This window comes from Pecten maximus, chromosome 9, assembly GCF_902652985.1.
Source record: "Pecten maximus chromosome 9, xPecMax1.1, whole genome shotgun sequence".
NCBI lineage: Eukaryota > Metazoa > Mollusca > Bivalvia > Pectinida > Pectinidae > Pecten > Pecten maximus.
In genome coordinates, this window is record NC_047023.1 from 31,077,983 (window position 1) to 31,104,881 (window position 26,899).

At 39.6% G+C, this 26,899-nt stretch overlaps 1 protein-coding gene across 1 annotated transcript in view; it reads right to left on the reverse strand.

Annotated features, from left to right (window-relative positions):
- LOC117334221 (small conductance calcium-activated potassium channel protein 1-like) overlaps nt 1-26,899 on the reverse strand; it is a 90,154-nt gene that overhangs the window by 27,601 nt on the left and 35,654 nt on the right. The window contains exons 3-4 of the mRNA XM_033893707.1: nt 10,879-11,297; nt 7,792-7,927 (exon numbers count right to left, since the gene is read on the reverse strand). Coding sequence (XP_033749598.1) covers nt 7,792-7,927; nt 10,879-11,297 — 555 coding nt within the window. The remainder of the gene's footprint in view (nt 1-7,791; nt 7,928-10,878; nt 11,298-26,899) is intronic.

Below are 26,899 nucleotides of genomic sequence, written 5' to 3' on the forward strand. Positions count from 1 at the left end.
AGACATCAGAACTGTAGTGAAATGGGACATGGTAAAGGAGACAGAACTGTAGTGAAATGGGACATGGTAAAGGAGACAGAACTGTAGTGAAATGGGACATGGTAAAGGAGACAGTAGAACTGTAGTGAAATGGGACATGGTAAAGGAGACATCAGAACTGTAGTGAAATGGGACATGGTAAAGGAGACAGAACTGTAGTGAAATGGGACATGGTAAAGGAGACAGTAGAACTGTAGTGAAATGGGACATGGTAAAGGAGACAGAACAGTAGTGAAATGAGACATGGTAAAGGAGACAGTAGAACTGTAGTGAAATGGGACATGGTAAAGGAGACAGGAGAACTGTAGTGAAATGGGACATGGTAAAGGAGACAGTAGAACTGTAGTGAAATGGGACATGGTAAAGGAGACAGTAGAACTGTAGTGAAATGGGACATGGTAAAGGAGACAGAACAGTAGTGAAATGAGACATGGTAAAGGAGACAGCAGAACTGTAGTGAAATGGGACATGGTAAAGGAGACAGCAGAACTGTAGTGAAATGGGACATGGTAAAGGAGACAGAACTGTAGTGAAATGGGACATGGTAAAGGAGACAGAACTGTAGTGAAATGGGACATGGTAAAGGAGACAGTAGAACTGTAGTGAAATGGGACATGGTAAAGGAGACAGAACAGTAGTGAAATGAGACATGGTAAAGGAGACATCAGAACTGTAGTGAAATGGGACATGGTAAAGGAGACAGAACTGTAGTGAAATGGGACATGTTAAAGGAGACATCAGAACTGTAGTGAAATGGGACATGGTAAAGGAGACAGTAGAACTGTAGTGAAACGGGACATGGTAAAGGAGACAGGAGAACTGTAGTGAAATGGGACATGGTAAAGGAGACAGCAGAACTGTAGTGAAATGGGACATGGTAAAGGAGACAGCAGAACTGTAGTGAAATGGGACATGGTAAAGGAGACAGGAGAACTGTAGTGAAATGGGACATGGTAAAGGAGACAGAACAGTAGTGAAATGAGACATGGTAAAGGAGACATCAGAACTGTAGTGAAATGGGACATATGGTAAAGGAGACAGGAGAACTGTAGTGAAATTGGACATGGTAAAGGAGACAGCAGAACTGTAGAGAAATGGGACATGGTAAAGGAGACAGTAGAACTGTAGTGAAATGGGACATGGTAAAGGGGACAGTAGAACTGTAGTGAAATGAGACATGGTGAAGGAGACAGCAGAACTGTAGTGAAATGGGACATGGTAAAGGAGACAGGACTGTAGTGAAATGGGACATGGTAAAGGAGACAGGAGAACTGTAGTGAAATGGGACATGGTAAAGGAGACAGAACTGTAGTGAAATGGGACGTGGTAAAGGTGACACCAGAACTGTAGTGAAATGGGACATGGTAAAGAAGACATCAGAACTGTAGTGAAATGGGACATGGTAAAGGATACAGTAGAACTGTAGTGAAATGGGACATGGTAAAGGAGACAGCAGAACTGTAGTGAAATGGGACATGGTAAAGGAGACAGAACTGTAGTGAAATGGGACATGGTAAAGGAGACATCAGAACTAGAGAAATGGGACATGGTAAAGGAGACAGTAGAACTGTAGTGAAATGGGACATGGTAAAGGAGACAGAACTGTAGTGAAATGGGACATGGTAAAGGAGACAGAACTGTAGTGAAATGGGACATGGTAAAGGAGACAGAACTGTAGTGAAATGGGACATGGTAAAGGAGACATCAGAACATGGTAGGTGAGAACGTAGTGAAATGGGACATGGTAAAGGAGACAGAACTGTAGTGAAATGGGACGTGGTAAAGGAGACAGTAGAACTGTAGTGAAATGAGACATGGTAAAGGAGACATCAGAACTGTAGTGAAATGGGACATGGTAAAGGGGACAGAACTGTAGTGAAATGGGACATGGTAAAGGAGACATCAGAACTGTAGTGAAATGGGACATGGTAAAGGAGACAGAACTGTAGTGAAATATGGGACATGGTAAAGGAGACAGAACTGTAGTGAAATGGGACGTGGTAAAGGAGACAGTAGAACTGTAGTGAAATGGGACATGGTAAAGGAGACAGTAGAACTGTAGTGAAATGGGACATGGTAAAGGAGACAGTAGCACAGTAGTGAAATGGGACATGGTAAAGGAGACCAGAACTGTAGTGAAATGGGACATGGTAAAGGAGACAGTAGAACTGTAGTGAAATGTGACATGGTAAAGGAGACAGCAGAACTGTAGTGAAATGGGACATGGTAAAGGAGACATCAGAACTGTAGTGAAATGAGACATGGTAAAGGAGACATCAGAACTGTAGTGAAATTGGACATGGTAAAGGAGACAGTAGAACTGTAGTGAAATGTGACATGGTAAAGGAGACAGTAGAACTGTAGTGAAATGGGACATGGTAAAGGAGACAGAACTGTAGTGAAATGGGACATGGTAAAGGAGACAGAACTGTAGTGAAATGAGACATATGGTAAAGGAGACATCAGAACTGTAGTGAAATGTGACATGGTAAAGGAGACAGGACTGTAGTGAAATGGGACATGGTAAAGGAGACAGAACTGTAGTGAAATGGGACATGGTAAAGGAGACAGGACTGTAGTGAAATGGGATATGGTAAAGGAGACAGGAGAACTGTAGTGAAATGGGACATGGTAAAGGAGACAGCAGAACTGTAGTGAAATGGGACATGGTAAAGGAGACAGCAGAACTGTAGTGAAATGGGACATGGTAAAGGAGACAGGAACTGTAGTGAAATGGGACATGGTAAAGGAGACAGGAGAACTGTAGTGAAATGGGACATGGTAAAGGAGACAGTAGAACTGTAGTGAAATGGGACATGGTAAAGGAGACAGTAGAACTGTAGTGAAATGGGACATGGTAAAGGAGACAGAACTGTAGTGAAATGGGACATGGTAAAGGAGACATCAGAACTGTAGTGAAATGGGACATGGTAAAGGAGACAGGAGAACTGTAGTGAAATGGGACATGGTGAAGGAGACATCAGAACTGTAGTGAAATGGGACATGGTAAAGGAGACAGGCCAGAACTGTAGTGAAATGGGACATGGTAAAGGAGACAGTAGAACTGTAGTGAAATGGGACATGGTAAAGGAGACAGCAGAACTGTAGTGAAATGGGACATGGTAAAGGAGACAGTAGAACTGTAGTGAAATGGGACATGGTAAAGGAGACAGCAGAACTGTAGTGAAATGGGACATGGTAAAGGAGACAGAACTGTAGTGAAATGGGACATGGTAAAGGAGACAGAACTGTAGTGAAATGGGACATGGTAAAGGAGACAGCAGAACTGTAGTGAAATGGGACATGGTAAAGGAGACAGAACTGTAGTGAAATGGGACATGGTAAAGGAAACAGCAGAACTGTAGTGAAATGGGACATATCGTAAAGGAGACAGTAGCACAGTAGTGAAATGGGACATGGTAAAGGAGACAGTAGCACAGTAGTGAAATGGGACGTGGTAAAGGAGACAGTAGAACTGTAGTGAAATGGGACATGGTAAAGGTGACACCAGAACTGTAGTGAAATGGGACATGGTAAGGAGACAGTAGAACTGTAGTGAAATGGGACATGGTAAAGGAGACAGTAGAACTGTAGTGAAATGGGACATGGTAAAGGTGACAGAACTGTAGTGAAATGGGACATGGTAAAGGAGACAGAACTGTAGTGAAATGGGACATGGTAAAGGAGACAGAACTGTAGTGAAATGGGACATGGTAAAGGAGACAGTACTGTAGTGAAATGGGACATGGTAAAGGAGACAGTAGAACTGTAGTGAAATGGGACATGGTAAAGGTGACAGAACTGTAGTGAAATGGGACATGGTAAAGGAGACAGTAGAACTGTAGTGAAATGGGACATGGTAAAGGTGACAGAACTGTAGTGAAATGGGACATGGTAAAGGAGACAGTAGAACTGTAGTGAAATGGGACATGGTAAAGGTGACAGAACTGTAGTGAAATGGGACATGGTAAAGGTGACAGAACTGTAGTGAAATGGGACATGGTAAAGGAGACAGCAGAACTGTAGTGAAATGGGACATGGTAAAGGTGACAGAACTGTAGTGAAATGGGACATGGTAAAGGAGACAGGAGAACTGTAGTGAAATGGGACATGGTAAAGGAGACAGAACTGTAGTGAAATGGGACATGGTAAAGGAGACATCAGAACTGTAGTGAAATGGGACATGGTAAAGGAGACAGAACTGTAGTGAAATGGGACATGGTAAAGGAGACAGAACTGTAGTGAAATGGGACATGGTAAAGGTGACACCAGAACTGTAGTGAAATGGGACATGGTAAAGGAGACAGTAGAACTGTAGTGAAATGGGACATGGTAAAGGAGACATCAGAACTGTAGTGAAATGGGACATGGTAAAGGAGACAGTAGAACTGTAGTGAAATGGGACATGGTAAAGGAGACAGAACTGTAGTGAAATGGGACATGGTAAAGGAGACAGTAGAACTGTAGTGAAATGGGACATGGTAAAGGAGACAGTAGAACTGTAGTGAAATGGGACGTGGTAAAGGAGACAGAACTGTAGTGAAATGGGACATATGGTAAAGGAGACAGTAGAACTGTAGTGAAATGGGACGTGGTAAAGGAGACAGTAGAACTGTAGTGAAATGGGACATATGGTAAAGGAGACATCAGAACTGTAGTGAAATGGGACATGGTAAAGGAGACAGTAGAACTGTAGTGAAATGGGACATGGTAAAGGTGACACCAGAACTGTAGTGAAATGGGACATGGTAAAGGAGACATCAGAACAGTAGTGAAATGGGACATGGTAAAGGAGACAGTAGAACTGTAGTGAAATGGGATATGGTAAAGGAGACAGTAGAACTGTAGTGAAATGAGACATGGTAAAGGAGACATCAGAACAGTAGTGAAATGGGACATGGTAAAGGAGACAGAACTGTAGTGAAATGGGACATGGTAAAGGAGACAGGAGAACTGTAGTGAAATGGGACATGGTAAAGGAGACAGAACTGTAGAGAAATGGGACATGGTAAAGGTGACAGGACTGTAGTGAAATGGGACATGGTAAAGGAGACATCAGAACTAGAGAAATGGGACATGGTAAAGGAGACAGTAGATTGTAGAAGACATTAAAGGAGACAGAACTGTAGTGAAATGGGACATGGTAAAGGAGACAGCAGAACTGTAGTGAAATGGGACATGGTAAAGGAGACAGAACTGTAGTGAAATGGGACATGGTAAAGGAGACAGTAGAACTGTAGTGAAATGGGACATGGTAAAGGAGACAGCAGAACTGTAGTGAAATGGGACATGGTAAAGGAGACAGCAGAACTGTAGTGAAATGGGACATGGTAAAGGAGACAGCAGAACTGTAGTGAAATGGGACATGGTGAAGGAGACAGCAGAACTGTAGTGAAATGGGACATGGTAAAGGAGACAGCAGAACTGTAGTGAAATGGGACATGGTAAAGGAGACAGCAGAACTGTAGTGAAATGGGACATGGTAAAGGAGACAGCAGAACTGTAGTGAAATGGGACATGGTAAAGGAGACAGCAGAACTGTAGTGAAATGGGACATGGTAAAGGAGACAGAACTGTAGTGAAATGGGACATGGTAAAGGAGACAGCAGAACTGTAGTGAAATGGGACATGGTAAAGGAGACAGAACTGTAGTGAAATGGGACATGGTAAAGGAGACAGCAGAACTGTAGTGAAATGGGACATGGTAAAGGAGACATCAGAACTGTAGTGAAATGGGACGTGGTAAAGGAGACAGGAGAACTGTAGTGAAATGGGACAAGGTAAAGGTGACAGAACTGTAGTGAAATGGGACATGGTAAAGGTGACAGGACTGTAGTGAAATGGGACATGGTAAAGGAGAGAGACATTTATTCCTTAGATTGCATATGTGTTAGAGTTACTGACACACGGGATCAGACAATATGCAAGCATATTGCATGAATCGGATTACAGTCCATCAATGCTCTTACACATATCAGAGAGTATTACGTGATTCTGCGTGGTCTGCTACTACTCGATATAACATACTGTAACATAAACCAATTCCTCTACCAACACTGAGTGCTGTACAGAAGACGTGCCAGTGTCTCCTTTCCTGGGATCAAGTGGATTCTATACAGCAATGTAATAGTACAGTATTGTTTTACCCTGGGCCTGACAAAGTTTAATGTAAACCTGATCATTACATCTTCTGCAACTTACAGGTCTGAAATTCGCAAAAATTAAAAAATATAACTACCACTATATGGTCCATTTAGTAGGTATAGCAGAACATAGGTATCCCAACATAAACTGTCACAATGATTATTACTATATAGCTGTTTCTATGGTAACAGACATAAGGGATCCCAGAGGGCTCTTGGCTCTGCACCATTGAAATTGATCTTTATTGGTTCTATCTAAAGGCCCTGTCACACCTTGGCGATTTAGCCAGAGTATGCCAACATATGAAAAAATTGGCGAATACGCTGACGTAGGTCGAAGAAGTCAGCAAGGCTGAATCATGTTCATATACTCTGGTATATTGGTATTATATTATCAGTTGTTGATACGTTAAGGTCACTGAAATTTTTTTTATTGTACAAAATTTTCAACGTATGCCAACGTATCACTTATATGTTCTGCAGCATAAACATGGCATAAGTTGAGTAGGGATCATTCCCATACGATCACACGTTAGTTGTTAGTTGTATCTAACATATTCGAAACTATTGATGATCTATAAGTTATGAATATGTTATGTACTGATGGCAGCATTCACAATTTTGCCCAATGAAAGTCTAACTTGTTCATTTTTGCCCAATGGTAGCCTAACTTGTACATGAAAGTTTGGTAAATTTGCCATGTATTGGCCTATGTTGTGCCAATCGTTAAGGTGTGTCATGGTATTAAACCCATCTTCTTTACTTTTTCCCTTCTGTTCCATTTTCAAGGGAAATCTAATAAAATGTAAAATCCAAGAAGAACTATCTGAGAAATAGCTACTGTATAACAAATATTGTTGGTTTTCCCATTCAAGTCTCATAACTGAGCATGCACAAAAACGGACTTAAAAAACCTACATAAAAAATCTATCAAAACATTTCTGAGAAATAGTAATTTTATCTGTAACAAGGGGAACATATCATGTTTGAGATTTTAGTGTCAATATCCAAGAAGGAATTATTGCCTGTCATTCATTTTGATTTCCCAATCACTTTCAAAACTGCAAACCCATAACTAAAGGGACTAATGGTTTATATAAACCTATAAACCTGAGGTCTAATACTTAAACCTGGTGACCTTGAAAGTAGGTGAAGATCATTCATTTGAATCAACTTGGTAGTCCTTCATCCAAGCATACTATTGGCCCAATCACTCTAGACCTACACTGAAAAGGGCCACAACTCTTACAATCAGATAGGTCCCAATGTAGAAATCGTTAGAGAGCTCACAGCATACCAATTTTCATCAAAATCCATTCATATTTACTCAAGTTAGCAGGGTCAAAAGCTTTAATGTTAATAAGACTACAAAGGGCACTAACTCTGTAAGTTATAATTAAACTGGCACAATTGTTGAACTTGTCCATGATTATGTTGATGTATGATTGCATAATAAGTTTCTTCAAAATCAGTTCATATATACTCAAGTTATCATGTCCATGATGGCCAAGGAAGGTCAAAATGCAAATAGCAATAGATTACCGTGAGCCTTTGGCTCAGGTGACCTAAAACTTTACTCAATAGTATATTGAGTTAAGCTCATACTCACCATTACCCCTGTTGCAATAGCTATGGCCCGGCCACAATATGTGTTTGGTACAATATCCCCATAGCCCACGGACAGAAAGGTGATGGAAATCAGCCACATGGAGTTGAGGATATTTTGATGATTCTCATCATGGTAGCTGGAACATAAAACAACACCATTTTAACCTGATGTGACAGTAAAGTTAGATCATAGTTTGCCAGAGTATCGAGTGGGAGGTTCCAATCCGATACACTGGTTAGCTTGTTAGTTACCATGTTCTATCGCAGTGAATTAGAAATTTGAGTATCCTTGACAACAACATAATTGATACTTAGATAAGATTTTTGCTTCTTTGTATGTATGCTAAGATCTCTGAGACTAACAGGCTTTGACAAAATGCATATTGATACCTGCATATGTTATAAGTTTAGGTATGTAGTAGTATTTTCCCACCACCATCCTTCAATGCATTCATGTTCTGATACTTACGATGATTACCACATTATTCAAACATAATAGTGAAGTAGGTTTACTCGGTTAAATAGATTTTGTAGCCCTTCATTCCAGCATACTACTGGCCTAACATCATAAGGTATCTTGGGTCACTAGGCTACTGTATTGAAAAGTTGTTTAATGACTTTAACAAACATTTGACCCCTGTGACCTTGAATATAGGTCAAGGTAATTAATTCAAACAAACCTGGTAGCCCTTCATCCCAGCATGCTACTGGCCAAATATCATAACCTCTTGGTTACAGAAAAAGGAGTTGATAATGTAAATTGCTATGGATGCACAACGGACGATGCACGATGATGGACAAAAGGCAATTGCAATAGAACATTTGAGACTTTGAGACAAAGCTTATAGTTCCATCCGAAATTTTACTAAATCTTTTTTTTCAAGATCTCTTAATCTTACAACGCACAATGATAGGCAATTTTAAGGCGATGACAATAGGTCACCATCAGCCTTTGCGTCAAGTGACCTGAAAATCTGCTGAGTGGTTTACAACTAGTAGTAATATTTAGGAAAACAAAAGGCCTGTAAGGCCTGTATCATTCTCCTGCTATAATGCAACTTTGAAATTGATTTAGGTCATTCATCTGAATACAAACCTATTTTCATTTTATTCAAATATTACAGTAGGCTAGGCTTATTCATTTCCAGCATATTACTGGCTCAATACCAAGTATATCAATTTGTTATTGAGAAATTGTTAAAAGGATTTAGCACAGTTTACTCATGTGACCTTGAAAATCAATCAAGGCCATTCATTTTAACAAACTTGATAGCCCTTCATCCAAGCATGCTACTTGCCAAATACTGAGAAGTAGCAGTTTAAAGATTTTAGCACTTTGACTCCTGTGACCTTTAAAGTTGGTCAAGGTCATTCATTTGAACGAACTTGGTAGCCTTTTTCCCAAGCATGCAACAGGCCCAATACCTAACTATTGATGCAGTATCATGACATCAGCTCACTTGTCCTTTGGAAAGGTGAGCTTACCACTTGCTGATGTACTGCCATGCCATTTTTCAATAAATCATCCTTTCAGAAACAACTACAAAAATAAAATTCCTTCCTTGTACAATTGTTGACCTTTTAGAGAATGCAAGCATAATGTATGTACATGTATTTGTATATTATATCCTAACTCTCCTCCAATCATAGCGTGGACACATTGACATTGAAATCAATAACCATCACAAATGCTTGTCAGCCTCCGGACCAGCACTGGATACATTGACCTACAGTGCGCTTCTTTAAATCCTGTTAGTTTGCCACCCTATACATTATGTCAAGTAGATCTCTCACAGAGTCTTCATTTGGTCCAATCAAACAGATTTGTTTAGAACAATGCCATTTGAAGAGATATTTTGCCTTATAGAAAGGAATACTAGCTCTGTAATGGCTTTGTATGGTTAAGCTATTCTTCCAGGAAAGAAAATTGCATTTGGTGGTCCCTTTGGAGTTTTATAATGGAAAATCCAAACGTCTAGTCCCTAGAGTCAGTAACACTAGAGACAGAATAGCTGGCGGATCTGGACAGCACACACTTTCGACATGACATACACAATGACATGTATACAATATGTGGATAGCTTTGATAACCTGATGTACATATCTCCTGGCAGCCAGAGGTTGGTAAACTGACTGAAACTGGTCAACAGCTATGTATTGCTAGGGATCAAAGATGACCAAAGATTCCTAAAGCAAGTGCGGAGATGGGGTTAGTGAATCAAATGGAACAGCCAGACAATGGGGTATTGTGGGAGGTAGTACTAAGTGGTGGTAATTAGTGACCAGATTAGACAAACACTCACACTCACATGGATATTTCAGTGATTATAGCAACTCTCACTTAAAATACATGCAGATTTAAATTGGATCTATCACCATTTAGTGCTATAAATTGGAGTCAAAACTTTCCTTTACTAACATTTTCCTGTCTGATTCCAGATTAAAGGAAAATAAAGCTGAAAAGACCTCAAGATAACTAACCAAATCTAACTTCCTTTATTGGGCTCTGCCCCTCTGCCTCTTGGGGAATAGACTTTTAAGTTAAATCATATTCAATTTATGTTGCCCAAAGATGCTGTAGACCACATTTGATTGAAATTTTGAAATTATCTAAACAGAAGACAGTTTTCAAATACATTAATATTCCTCTTTTCCCCTATGGGGCCACGCCTTCACCCAATTCAAAGCCATTCAGAAGAAGTACTCAACTGGCTTATCTCCAATAGCCCTTTTGGCCCTGCCTCACCAACCCAAGTTGAGTATAAAATTGTTTTCTTTTCACCCAAGGATGCTTTGTGCCAAATTTGGTCAAAACCCACTAAGTTGTTCACGACTAGTTGTGATTTTTAAGAAAAGTTGACAGATAGATGTATGATGGATGTGGAGTCACGTTAGCTCCCCGGTCCTTCTGAGCAGGTTAAAAACCAGTGACTTCCTGTCTTTACAGTCACTGTACATTTTCCCTGTTTGCAAAAGAGTATAGAAATATTTTCTAATCTCTAATTCATTGGAACATAATTTGTCAGCGAGATGTGATTTATCTGGAAAAATAATTGTAGAATTTTTAGGTAATGAAAAAAATGCTTACTATTCGCAGGACCGGAGGATCCAGCTGCCTATAATCCACAACGAAAGCATAAACACAAGCATGACTGTTCCCGGACATATTGTCATCAGCGTCTTCAGCACAAAACGTGTGTCAAAACTGATTCGGTTTAAAGCACCTATACTCCTGGAGGAAGCATCTGTAAATAACCTACTATGTAAAAGCATTACCCGTGCGATGAGATATAGTCTTAGAAACATCGGTAGCGATAAAAGTATATCCACAGGAACAACATTTTTTAAAAGTTCTGATCCGTCGTACTTCATGGTATACCAAGTGAAGTGAAAGTTGCCTGGAATAGGGTGCACCACGCATACTAGAATCTCCGTCAACAGTTGGGAAAGTCTTTTCCAGGAAATCGCTATTCGCCAGTCTTCAACACAGTTATCAATTGCAAAAAGCTGAAAATAGATAACACAATGTTACTAATTGTATATAATATGATTTTTTTTGTCTGCAGCTGACGATACATAAAGATATCAGTGACTATCTTATTGATTGTACATCCCAAATACCTTAAAATCTTTTAAATTATGTCATGGCTTCTTGCAGGAAAAGGTATATATCTTGAAAATAAACTATGAATTTCATAATGAATTTTGTGGAAAAGAAAATTATCCTACTTTAAATGCAATAATACTGTAACAGAAAGCATACAAGAGGAACACACTTATGAAATTTCTGAAAGATTTATGAAGAACTTTTTCAAAACTTGCATCAAAAATGCAAAATGGTTGCCTGTCGGTCATGCTGTTTTCTGATTAGTCTCAAAATTGATCATACTTTAAGGAAGATTCATTACGGAAAAATAGCAATAATGAACTTCAACTTTCAAGATTCAAAATGGCAACCTATTTTCTAATCAGTCTTTAATTCAAACATGCATTATATATTAGGAACCGAAAAGAACTGGAAGGGAAATCTGAGAAAGATTAATGAAAAACTGTCTGTGAGATAGTAATAACAAATTTCTGCTGTTCAAATTAAAAATTGTGGTTTGTCAGCTATTTTGTTTTTCGATCAGTCTCAAAATTAAACATATGCACAACTAGAGAATCTACATGACACTTGAGAATAATCCTCCTAATAGAGCGAGTTGAACAGCCTATGTACCATCTCATGATGATTGGCCAATAAATCTACAAGAAAATGTCATATTGGAAAAACTTGAATTCGCTGTACATAATGTAGGAAAACAAATACTTAGAGATCTATTGAATGGTACTAAAAGTCAAGGTCATACATCTAGTCATGTACACAGATATATCTAATAAAAGTCAAGGTCATACATCTAGTCATGTACACATATATATCTGATAAAAGTCAAGGTCATACATCTAGTCATGTACATATATATATCTAATAAAAGTCAAGGTCATACATCTAGTCATGTACACATATATATCTAATAAAAGTCAAGGTCATACATCTAGTCATGTACATATATATATCTAATAAAAGTCAAGGTCATACATCTAGACATGTATATATTTATATTAACATATAGGTATGACTAAGTATTCATAAACAAAAAAACATATACGGCAAGTATAATGGATGCTTATAATGACTGTGTTGTTAATGTGATAAGTTTATATATAATGATACACTTAGATTTGTTCCAGTATAGTTATAGTCATGCACAAACAAAATTTACCACTGGCATTAACTTTACTATGAATAACAAATTGCATTGTTTCATATATCCCTGTTAATCACCTTGACGAGTCACAAAACTTATGCTGATGTATGAGAAATTTATCAAAATTTAAATTCCTGGACTTAATTAAACTTAATTGTATATAACCATTATGTATAATTAAAACCAACATACAAAAGTGGATATATGTAGATGTATTTGATGTGTTCTGAACGACCACAGAACTTACTGATTTAAAACCTACTGTATAATGCGTATTAGCAGTACATAGAAATCAAGAAATCAAATTGAAACAATTATAAAACTGTGTCTTCTTGGCCCTCTCCTCGACGCAGCTGCTGAGACCGATGCCAGTGACAATTCCCAGGATGATGAGATCTGCCTGGGACCAAGAAGATGAGGGCAAGGCCATTTGATCAGCATCATTTTTGATTTTCTGATGATCAGTCAGCCGCAGCCTTTTTTTAAAAAGTTATTTAATCATTGCCTACATGCTGTCAGTTGTTAATGCTGGCAATAGTCTTTATATTCATTTGTAACACACTGGTTTGAAATAAGCTTTGGGAGCAATAGACATTATCTTGGCCTATTTCCACTTACAACTTACAATTGAATAATGTGTGTGAAAATTAATGTGTTTGAACGATTCCTTAACTTACTTACAACTAATTACATCCTGTTTCCTTGCAAGCACAAATGTTTTTAATGACCTCAATGTTCTATGACAATTATGCCAGCATATTTATAGCAGCATGCTGTTCAAGCATACGTCAGCAAATACAGGCTAAATCATCAATATGTGACAGAGTCTTGTCAGCACAAACAAGCTAAATCATTAATATGTGACAGGGCCTTGTCAGCACAGACAGGCTAAATCATTAATATGTGACAGAGCCTTGTCAGCTAGCACAAACTGGCTAAATCATCAATATGTGACAGAGTCTTGTCAGCACAAACAGGCTAAATCATTAGTATGTGACAGAGTCTTGTCAGCACAGACAGGCTAAATCATCAATATGTGACAGGGCCTTGTCAGCAAATACAGGCTAAATCATCAATATGTGACAGGGCCTTGTCAGCACAGACAGGCTAAATCATCAATATGTGACAGGGCCTTGTCAGCACAGACAGGCTAAATCATTAATATGTGACAGAGTCTTGTCAGCACAGACAGGCTAAATCATTAATATGTGACAGGGCCTTGTCAGCTATCACAAACTGGCTAAATCTTCAATATGTGACAGGGCCTTGTCAGCTAGCACAAACTGGCTAAATCTTCAATATGTGACAGGGCCTTGTCAGCACAAACAGGCTAAATCATCAATATGTGATAGGGCCTTGTCATCTAGCACAGACTGGCTAAATCTTCAATATGTGACATGGCCTTGTCATCTAGCACAGACTGGCTAAATCATTAATATGTGACAGGGCCTTGTCAGCACACACACAGGCAAAATCGTCATTATGTGACAGGGCCTTTAGGTTTTCTTTTACCCAAATATGGAGCATCAAAACCTACATAACATGCTACATATATCCAAATATGGAGCATCAGAAGCCTATATAACATGCTTCATATACCCAAATATGGAGCATCAGAAACCTACATAAAATGCTTCATATACCAAAATATGAGCATCAGAAACCTACATAACATGCTTCATATACCAAAATATGAGCATCAGAAACCTACATAACATGCTTCATATACCAAAATATGAGCATCAGAAACCTACATAACATGCTTCATATACCCAAATATGGAGCATCAGAAACCTACATAACATGCTTCATATACCCAAATATATATCGGTATCAGAAACCTACATAATATGCTTCATATACCCAAATATGGAGCATCAGAAACCTACATAACATGCTTCATATACCCAAATATGGAGCATCAGAAACCTACATAACATGCTTCATATACCAAAATATGAGCATCAGAAACCTACATAACATGCTTCATATACCAAAATATGAGCATCAGAAACCTACATAACATGCTTCATATACCAAAATATGAGCATCAGAAACCTACATAACATGCTTCATATACCCAAATATATATCGGTATCAGAAACCTACAACAAAATATACTTCATACATACATGTATACCCAAATATGAGCATCAGAAACCCAAACTCATTTACCAAACAATCAATAAATGTACCTAGGCCAGGCAATTACTGAGTACAAAGAGATCCTGATATCACATTAAATATGCAGTAATTATAGTATTCACTCCCACAACATACAAGTTCCAATACAAGGGCAGTAACTCTTGTGATATAGGTAGCACTCCACCAATACAACAATTCTGCATGTATAACATTTATACTTATCAACAATAAATATGACTGATTTACTAATGGATTTATAATAATCATGCTGAGCTACCTGGGGGTAATATATGTCAGACTAAATAACAACGAATGTACAGAACTGACTGACTAATATAGCACAGAGGCCAACTGGTGAACCATATGAATTATGTGTATAATTCTCAGTATCTGTTCTAGAGTCAATGTCAACTACATTGATCAATACATATAAACACTTGAAAGTCATTGGTTCTGATTAAGGTAATTATGTTAGAAAATGTCACTTGTGCTAAATGAAACCAGCCTGTGAACACTCCTAACAACTAACATCTGTTTAGAGTGTGTGTCGTTTGTTACCATGACCCAGTTCAAATACTTTTCTGACATTTTCAAGTGCACATCTTATTATTGGATAGGAAATTGACACCTGGCACCACAAAAAGTCAATGATAGGTGAAAGGCTGTTGTTGAGCCCTCTAGCTGTCAGCCATTTTAAATTGACAGAGTAATAAGAGCTACACCTTATGATTTGATATGATTACATCGGCTTTCCTTCAATTAAATGTGTGCTGATGACCTCTACACTCAGCAGAAATGTGTTTTTCCATGTTCTTTCACACAGGTATACACAGGTACAGGTATACACAGGTATACACAGGCACAGGTATACACAGATATACACAGGTACAGGTATACACAGGTACAGGTATGCACAGGTATACACAGGTATACACAGGTACAGGTATACACAGGCATACACAGGTATACACAGGTACAGGTATACACAGGTACAGTTATACACAGGTATACACAGGTACAGGTATACACAGGTACAGGTATACACAGGTACAGGTATACACAGGTATACACAGGTACAGGTATACACAGGTACAGTTATACACAGGTATACACTAAATGGAGAACTACTAATTTGTTAATACGGGGGTTTTTGTTGACCTTTGGTGATGGAAGCTGTTTCTGAAAAATTTCAATGAAATTGGTTCTGGGGTTTCTGAGAAGTTGTTGAAAATGTAAAATGGATGCACCACACAGGAGGGACAACAGAAAACAGGAGATTTCAACAGGTCATTTGAGGCTGCAAGTTGATTATAACATTATAGAAACAATTCAATTATCCATAAAACTTGAAACCCAAAATATGTTTTTTTATACAATTCTTCTAACAAAAACATGAACAAGCTGCGTTAATTGTATTGGTTTTGTTTTGGTAAAGGTAAATGCATATATCAATATATAGAATCGATCCAATATCATCCTCATTGGAACAGAATTAATTGTGGCTGCCTAGCCTTTCAATCAAATCATACACTCCTATTCTGCTTTGGTTGATAACATACCAAATGAATGCATTCCATCAGAGTAGCTCTGCTATACTGGTTCAGCATGGCTCAGACATGGATGTTCAGGTAACATGAATGGCATTACCTAAACCTGTCTCTGACCGGACACGATACCTAAACCTGTCTCTGACCGGACCTAAACCTGTCTCTGACCGGACACGTTACCTAAACCTGTCTCTGACCGGACACGTTACCTAAACCTGTCTCTGACCGGACACGTTACCTAAACCTGTCTCTGACCGGACACGTTACCTAAACCTGTCTCTGACCGGACCTAAACCTGTCTCTGACCGGACACGTCACCTAAACCTGTCTCTGACCGGACACGTAACCTAAACCTGTCTCTGACCGGACACGTAACCTAAACCTGTCTCTGACCGGACACGTTACCTAAACCTGTCTCTGACCGGACACGTTACCTAAACCTGTCTCTGACCGGACACGTCACCTAAACCTGTCTCTGACCGGACCTAAACCTGTCTCTGACCGGACACGTTACCTAAACCTGTCTCTGACCGGACCTAAACCTGTCTCTGACCGGACACGTCACCTAAACCTGTCTCTGACCGGACACGTCACCTAAACCTGTCTCTGACCGGACACGTCACCTAAACCTGTCTCTGACCGGACACGTCACCTAAACCTGTCTCTGACCGGACACGTCACCTAAACCTGTCTCTGACCGGACACGTCACCTAAACCTGTCTCTGACCGGACACGTCACCTAAACCTGTCTCTGACCGGACACGTTACCTAAACCTGTCTCTGACCGGACCCGGACACGTTACCTAAACCCGTCTCTGACCGGACACGTCACCTAAACCTGTCTCTGACCGGACACGTCACCTAAACCTGTCTCTGACCGGACACGTCACCTAAACCTGTCTCTGACCGGACACGTCACCTAAACCTGTCTCTGACCGGACACGTCACCTAAACCTGTCTCTGACCGGACACGTTACCTAAACCTGTCTCTGACCGGACCTAAACCTGTCTCTGACCGGACACGTTACCTAAACCTGTCTCTGACCGGACCTTAACCTGTCTCTGACCGGACACGTTACCTAAACCTGTCTCTGACCGGACACGTTACCTGTCTCTGACCGGACACGTTACCTAAACCTGTCTCTGACCGGACACGTTACCTAAACCTGTCTCTGACCGGACACGTCACCTAAACCTGTCTCTGACCGGACACGTCACCTAAACCTGTCTCTGACCAGTCACCTAAACCTGTCTCTGACCGGACACGTCACCTAAACCTGTCTCTGACCGGACACGTCACCTAAACCTGTCTCTGACCGGACACGTCACCTAAACCTGTCTCTGACCGGACACGTCACCTAAACCTGTCTCTGACCGGACACGTCACCTAAACCTGTCTCTGACCGGACACGTCACCTAAACCTGTCTCTGACCGGACATGAAAAGGTATGGCATTACCTGCCCGAGTATTCCTGTTTCCTCCCACAGTAAGACCTCTCACACCCTTCCACCCAGGCCAACAAGTGGGACGAACATTAGTTGATATGACTTGTTTTGCAATTGTTGTAAAATAAATGAATCTTACATCAATGGATTATGGAGGACGAGGAAGGATAGGATGGAGATAAGCACATCTATATAGGCCATACACACACTATATCTGTGTAAAGGACAGGTCTGAGAATGTCAATGGAATCATTGTCCAAATGCTCGCTAAAAACATTGTCATAAATACTTTGTTCTAATGTGATTCAATCTAAATACAATATGTCATCTGAAGTTTTTTAATTTTTAATTTCAAATTTGTGAAAATACAATTAAAACCACTAACTCACTATACATATATCCTTTTACATTTGTTTATGGTTTTTTTTCAAAGGACTTAATTAGAAATAAAAATACAGCATAAAGAACAAGTTGATGATGACACAAAAAATGGTCTTTAATCAAAGAATAAATCAGCACTAAACAACAATGTTTATAAACTGTCCTCTGGCTGATCCACTTACAGGGAAATACAGTGTGCATAGCTCAGCCTTTTGTATTTTTCTTTCTGTCTCCAAACCAGTTTAGGAAATGTCTCAGACAATGACTTTTCAGTTTGTCAATGAACTAGAACTTGAAGAACTAGATGTCCATATACATCTACAGAAACAATATAGTTTGGGCGACAAGTCATTAACTGTGCTTCAATTTGTCATTCCATTCACTCCCACAAATTGGCTGAAACAGCTTCCCCAATACGTGTAATGAGGAATATTGATCTCAAAAGTTGAGAGACGTTTACTTAAGTGCTGAAGCACAAATACTGCGTCATTAGGAAACAGCTGTCAATAAAAGTAATACAAACCAGGTAGATATCAAAGGGGTATCATCAAGATTTCATGGACTCAACTGTGAAAACAATTTCTCAAAGGAGTTTGAATGCAAAAAGAGAATGGTTTTAATTAATCCGCATACAAAGTAAAGTTAACCAAGTCGAGGGATTAAGTGTCTGTGTGATAAAGTGTTGTCTTGAGAACAGTGCCTCAGATTGATTGGAGGAAAACCAATTATAGAAACAGGTAGTAGAATTCGGGCTGATTACATTTTATTAAGATGACCAGAATGATGTTGATACCAGCCTAAGGGAATTGTTTGATGCAGATTCCTCTTTCCCAGTTTATTCCCTCAGGTTTTTATACTTAAAATATCAAAATTAAAATATTAAGGCATTTATCTGCATGGTAATATTTAGTTTAAATTGGCATGTACCAGCTTGCAGTATTCCTTTCAGTGACGTAATGTGCAGTTGTTGTTCCCAGGTGTGGTTATGTCTGTCTGTTGTTCCCAGGTGTGGTTATGTCAGTTTGTTGTTCCCAGGTGTGGTTATGTCAGTTTGTTGTTCCCAGGTGTGGTTATGACAGTTTGTTGTTCCCAGGTGTGGTTATGTCAGTTTGTTGTTCCCAGGTGTGGTTATGTCAGTTTGTTGTTCCCAGGTGGGGTTATGTCAGTTTGTTGTTCCCAGGTGTGGTTATGTCAGTTTGTTGTTCCCAGGTGTGGTTATGTCAGTTTGTTGTTCCCAGGTGTGGTTATGTCTGTTTGTTGTTCCCGGGTGTGGTTATGTTTGTCTGTTGTTCCCAGGTGTAGATATGTCAGTTTGTTGTTCCCAGGTGTGGTTATGTCTGTTTGTTGTTCCCAGGTGTAGTTATGTCAGTTTGTTGTTCCCAGGTGTGGTGTTGTCAGTCTGTTGTTCCCAGGTGTGGTTATGTCAGTTTGTTGATCCCAGGTGTGGTTATGTCAGTTTGTTGTTCCCAGGTGTGGTGTGGTCTGTTTGTTGTTCCCAGGTGTGGTTATGTCTGTCTGTTGTTCCCAGGTGTGGTTATGTCAGTTTGTTGTTCCCAGGTGTGGTTATGTCAGTTTGTTGTTTCCTGGTGTGGTTATGTCAGTTTATTGTTCCCAGGTGTGGTTATGTCAGCTTGTTGTTCCCTAGGTGTGGTTATGTCAGTTTATTGTTCCCAGGTGTGGTTATGTCAGTTTGTTGTTCCCAGGTGTGGTTATGTCAGTTTGTTGATCCCAGGTGTGGTTATGAGTTTGTTGCTCTGATATGTGGTTTTAAGAGTCCATGTGTTGCTTGAAGGAATTACCTAGTTTAATCTGTAAAGCACTTGTGCAGTGGCTCATGATTAATTACACCCTAGAGCTGGTGTCTTGCTGTTTAGGTGGTTAAAGCTATTTCAAATGTGAAACTTGTGTTTTGAGAACAGGAAAAATCTTGAGTTTGCAGTTATAGTGTTAGGGCTCAACACCTCATGTGCTTCAATTAAGATCAAACATTATAAGGCTTTCCAAGCCTCTGATTTAAGGATGGAATTGAACCAGACTGACTTTGGTACAACTGGCCACTGTTTTTCTATAACTTACACATTTTCATAAGAACCACTTAACATTTGATTTAAGAAAAGAACTAAATTATGGAGCTGTCATTAATGAAAATTGGTGAAACTTTGGTCTTGCTTAGGTTATAATTAAGGTTATCATAGCCATTGACACTTGTATTTTCATTTTGATTGTTTTTTGTTGATAAATTGATCAATTTAATTTCTGACAGCATTTCCTCACCTACAGTATTTCATATAAATTGTAACAAAATCTGCAGGAGAAAACAGCTGTTCAACCTAAGGTATACTATTGGACAAACTAAAGTTTCTGGACTGACATGATATGAAGCTGTAATAAGAGACGAGTATCTTAGTAACAGTCATGTGACTTGTGTTCCCTGTAACACATGAGGTAGGACAGTCAATCTATAAAATATTGGACATACAGACCTGGATTCGTATAGAACTGCCAATAATGATATATGGTTTATCTGACTGCTGTGGTCTAATGCTATGTCCACTAACCAGACCAACGTGTTGACATAAGGCATGGTTCTGTCAATACTCACACCCAGCTTGTTTATCCTGTGAATGGCACAATGTCAATGTTGAGTGTGTTCTGTGACAGATTGGTATGAAATTTCTTGTAAAAGACAGACTTCTGTTATCTCTCTGATTTTCTCACACTTGACCACCTCTACACGATGTAACCCTTGACCACCTGTCACCCTTGACCATCTCTACAAGATGTAACTCTTTTCCACCACTACAACATATCACCTTGGACTACCTCTACATATCACCTTGGACTACCTCTACAACATATCACCTTGGACTACCTCTACAACATATCACCTTGGACTACCTCTACAACATATCACCTTGGACTACCTCTACAACATATCACCTTGGACTACCTCTACAACATATCACCTTGGACTACCTCTACAACATGTCACCTTGGACTACCTCTACAACATGTCACCTTGGACTACCTCTACAACATGTCACCTTGGACTACCTCTACAACATGTCACCTTGGACTACCTCTACAACATATCACCTTGGACTAACTCTACAACATGTCACCTTGGACTACCTCTACAACATGTCACCTTGGACTACCTCTACAACATGTCACCTTGGACTACCTCTACAACATGTCACCTTGGACTACCTCTACAACATGTCACCTTGGACTACCTCTACAACATATCACCTTGGACTACCTCTACAACATGTCACCTTGGACTACCTCTACAACATATCACTTTGGACTACCTCTACAACATGTCACCTTGGACTACCTCTACAACATGTCACCTTGGACTACCTCTACAACATATCACTTTGGACTACCTCTACAACATGTCACCTTGGACTACCTCTACAACATGTCACCTTGTACTACCTCTACAACATGTCACCTTGGACTACCTCTACAACATGTCACCTTGGACTAACTCTACAACATGTCACCATGGACTACCTCTACAACATGTCACCTTGGACTACCTCTACAACATGTCACCTTGTACTACCTCTACAACATGTCACCTTGGACTACCTCTACATGTCACCTTGGACTACCTCTACAACATGTCACCTTGGACTACCTCTACAACATATTACCTTGGACTATCTCTACAACATATCACTTTGGACTACCTCTACAGTTCCCACTTGGCCCCCTCTAAAAGATGTCACACTTGCCCCCCCCCCCCCCCCCCCCCCCCCCCCCCTACAAGATGTCACACTTGGCTCCCTCTACAAGATGCCACACTTGCCCCCCCCCCCCCCCCCCACCACCCCTCTACAAGATGTCACACTTGGCCCCCTCTACAAGATGCCACACTTTACCCCCTCTACAAGATGTCACACTTTACCCCTCTACAAGATGCCACACTTGGCCCCCTCTACAAGATGTCACACTTGACTTCTTCAATTTGTATATGCCAATATATATAGATATATATAACACTGTAAGATTTCATGAGGCCATTTATCATTGTATCCCTCAGTAGACAATGTTTCACCCTACCAGACATCACACTTCACAAGTGTGCCATCCATGTGTCAATAATGGCCTACTATCCTTTAATACATTTTGTAAGGACAGGATCTTTGGGAATACTTTTTACCGGGCTTATCCACCAGCAAGCGTTGTCTAAGACAGCTGGTTGGATAACAGCAAAGAGTTGTTGTTGATGTTCGGGCCCATAGGATGACGCTGTAGACATGAGCTTTCAGTATCACAAAATATATTAGACAATCTTTCCAAACCAATATGATTGGAGAGCTTTACTGAATCCATCATGATGTTCCATGTATGAAAAACAGAATTTGGCCATGCAGACAAATGGTTTTTTACCAGATTATAAAAAAAATGTCGTCATTACTAATCAATGTGATGAAACAGAAACAATTTTTTATAGATTTTTGTCTCATAATTTCATAAGGTTCGAGTTCACTCCAATGACATGTAATTACATGAACAGCAGTTGCGTCGAAGCTAGTGCTATGACTAAACTATTTATATATCACACTGCAAAGCAAATGAAAGAATTTCACCAATCTTGCATGTACATTCAACTCATAGTGACGTGACAGCTATAATAAGATTAAAGCTTTTACTTCACACTATATTTTAAAATTCTGAATTGCCTTACACTTTGTCATGTCTGTTATTACATGTATGACAAAGGTTTAAATCATTAATAACAATTTGTATTGAATTCATCCAATATCTAAATAATGGATCTAAAATTGTTTCGTTTTTTAATTATTTTTTTATAGCTTTCTGGATCATTATGGCTATAAAATCAATTATGCTTTATATAATTTGTATGACTTCCAGAGTCGTTTTACATAAGGCATTCAGATGTTTTATTTATTGGCACTTATAATGAAGCAGTGCATGTAACTCTTAACTCACAAAATAAATAATAGAATTCTACAATACATATGAATAAATGCGACAATGAACAAAATGTATAGATACAAAAGGCCCATGGGCCTTAACAGTCACCCGAGTTCAGTGACATTGATATATACCCGACAAAAATATATTTCAAAAGTGTTAAATACAAACGATCCAGTATTCATTATATAACATACGTATTTATGACTAGAGAGTATCTATCCTAGCAGTCTGTGTCTAAGTCTGACTCCCTACAGGGTCCCACCCTATCCCCTACCCTAGCTGTCTGTGTCTAAGTCTGACTCCCTACAGGGTCCCACCCTATCTCCTACCCTAGCAGTCTGTGTCTAAGTCTGACTCCCTACAGGGGCCCACACTATCCCCTACCCTAGCAGTCTGTGTCTAAGTCTGACTCCCTACAGGGGCCCACCCTATCCCCTACCCTAGCAGTCTGTGTCTAAGTCTGACTCCCTACAGGGGCCCACCCTATCCCCTACCCTAGCAGTCTGTGTCTAAGTCTGACTCCCAACAGGGTCCCACCCTATCCCCTACCCTAGCAGTCTGTGTCTAAGTCTGACTCCCTACAGGGTCCCACCCTATCCCCTACCCTAGCAGTCTGTGTCTAAGTCTGACTCCCAACATGGTCCCACCCTATCCCCTACCCTAGCAGTCTGTGTCTAAGTCTGACTCCCTACAGGGTCCCACCCTATCCCCTACCCTAGCAGTCTGTGTCTAAGTCTGACTCCCTACAGGGTCCCACCCTATCCCCTACCCTAGCAGTCTGTGTCTAAGTCTGACTCCCTACAGGGTCCCACCCTATCCCCTACCCTAGCAGTCTGTGTCTAAGTCTGACTCCCTAAAGGGTCCCACCCTATCCCCTACCCTAGCAGTCTGTGTCTTAGTCTGACTCCCTACAGGGTCCCACACTATCCCCTACCCTAGCAGTCTGTGTCTAAGTCTGACTCCCTACAGGGTCCCACCCTATCCCCCTACCCTAGCAGTCTGTGTCTAAGTCTGACTCCCTAAGGGGTCCCATCCCTATCCCCCTACCCAGCAGTCTGTGTCTAAGTCTGACTCCCCTACAGGGGCCCATCCTATCCCCTATCCTAGCAGTCTGTGTCTAAGTCTGACTCCTACAGGGTCCCACCCTATCCCATACCCTAGCAGTCTGTGTCTAAGTCTGACTCCCCTACAGGGTCACACTCTAATTCCCCCTACCCTATCAGTCTGTGTCTAAGTCTGACTCCCTACAGGGTTCCCACCCCCTATCCCCTTTTTTTGACCCTAGCAGTCTGTGTCTAAGTCTGACTCCCTACAGGGGCCCACCCTATCCCCTACCCTAGCAGTCTGTGTCTAAGTCTGACTCCCTACAGGGGCCCATCCTATCCCCCTACCCTAGCAGTCTGTGTCTATAAGTCTGACTCCCTACAGGGTCCCACCCTATCCTCTACCCTAGCAGTCTGTGTCTAAATCTGCATATATCTTGGTCTGAATAAGAAGAATATTGAAATTCATTTATATGTATATATAAAACCAACACGATACCTCTGGGCTCTGCCTTTCTGACCCTGGAGATTGGCCAGACTGTCATCGCATTTGAATTATTTCCAATTAACAAGAGGTTTAATGGGCTTGTATCACTCAACTGCTTCTAATGCAAATTAAACTTGATCTAGAGCTGATTATCCCTTTATTCAAATATATGAGAAGTCTAAATATCTTCTCATCCAAAAATATCAATATCTTACTATCACAGCCCTAGGTCTCTAGCTTATTCAGAAAATCTAAGTTATTCATTTGAATAAACTTGGCAGTATGCTGTGACATGCCCTGTATCATTACCTATGACCATTGGGTTATTTAGAAGTTGTTTAAATATTTCTAACAGCTCTGACCTTGAAAGTAAGTCAAGAATTCATTTGAACAAACTTGGTAACCTTTCATCCCAGCATGCTACAGGCCCAATATCAGTATTCTTTGCCTTTTGTTATCAAGAAAAGGTTGTTTAAAATATTTTTGTATGACCCCTGTGACCTTGAAAGTATGTCAAGATCAGTAATTTGAACTTGTTTAAATAGAAAATTGATCCTGATGGACGAAAGGACAAACAGACAAATGACAAATACTGCACCACGGGCAGGTGAACTAATAATGAAATAATTTGTTTTCCTACATATCTAAGTCTGTAGAAAGGGATTTGGCCCAACCCTGCTGGTCCCTGAGGGTCAGCCAGGGCCACTGTAAACAATACATACCATCCCATACTGATAATTCTGAGCAAGTTTGAATTATTCCCAATAGACATTAGACAAATCCTTCTCAAAAATAAGATTTTCCTATTTAAACTCCCTCCCCAGATTTTGGAAATTTCCGTCAGAATGCCCATGGGTGATGAGAACCATATAATTCACACTATAGGTTGACCTTTAAATGGTCATGGTAGGTTTCTGCAAAATTTCATTAAAATTGCATACCAGGGTTTTTGAGAAGTCCAAAATATGAAAATGTTAATGGGTGACAGACAAAGACTGCTGGAGGACAGATGAAGACTGATCAGATTACCTAAATTTCTTTACAAATTCCTACAATAATAGCTAAATTACAATTAATATGGAAAGTAGTTAACACTTGCAGAAAACTCGCACCTTTATGAACATGAATCATAATTTAATTATCAGTTATGAGTTATAAATATGCAATGCACTTTCATAATACTTAAAGACCTCTTTTTGGTTTCATGCGAATGGAAATGTATGTATAAATATAATGAACGTGGATGTGGTGCAGTGGTATAAGCTGCAGGTATTTTCTAGCTAGGCCATTAGGTGCCGTAGATTGTGAGTTTGAGGCTCAGTCAATTGTCTTTCTTCGTCATTTGTGTTACCATGGTATATATATAAATATATATACATTTAGTTAGGGATATATGAATGTACATAGCCAGTGGAATACTAATGCACCAGATTCAAGTTCAAAGTTTAATTTCAACAAGTAATACAAGTTCTGCATCCTTATCAACAAATATTACTAAAAATAAAAATAAACAGAACATACATTATGGGAATTAAGAATATTTTGGTAAAAGTAAATAAACAGCTTTTTACAATAACACAAAACATGTGCCCACTGCTATGTATATATCAAGGGATATAGGTTATGATATATACAGTAACAATATTGCATTATTGTGCTACACACGTACACATATATGGTTATATGTCAGTATAACAGCAGTAGCATTCCTGTGGCTATACATACCAAAAGCTTGCTCTAAATATGTCAGAGATACAGGCATGTTAGATCACCATACAGATAAATACATATCACACTACTGGTGGAGAGATAGGAAATTAATGAGATGTACACAATTATGAATACATTAATATACTCTATTTATCCACAAACACAAGTCCCTGCTGAAAAATAAGTCCCCTTCTTATTTTTGTAGAATTATCATTTTTAAAATAGTAAGATAAAAGTGATTCTTCAATAATTCCTTCCCAAACTTTAATACTGAACTTTAACTCTTGGTAGCAGGAGCCAATATTTGAGAATAAACATGGTATTAAAATGTAAATAAATACATAGCTGGGAACAGAGGCGCTTTGCATTTATAACAAGAGACCTAGAGGGCCTGCATCGCTCACCTGGATATTTCAGTGATAATGGCAAAACACTCTAATGTAAGCTATATTACAAATATTTTTCTAGTTTAGGATCTGCCACTCCATGCATTTCACTTTCCATTTAACTTACAGTGATGCTATCTGTCAGGAAAACTTAAGTCAAAAGTTGAAATTATAACCATTATAGATGACATAAGTATATTCTAATGAAAAGATTTAATCTTCAAAAGACATTAACTTATGTCAAGTATAAATGTATGAAT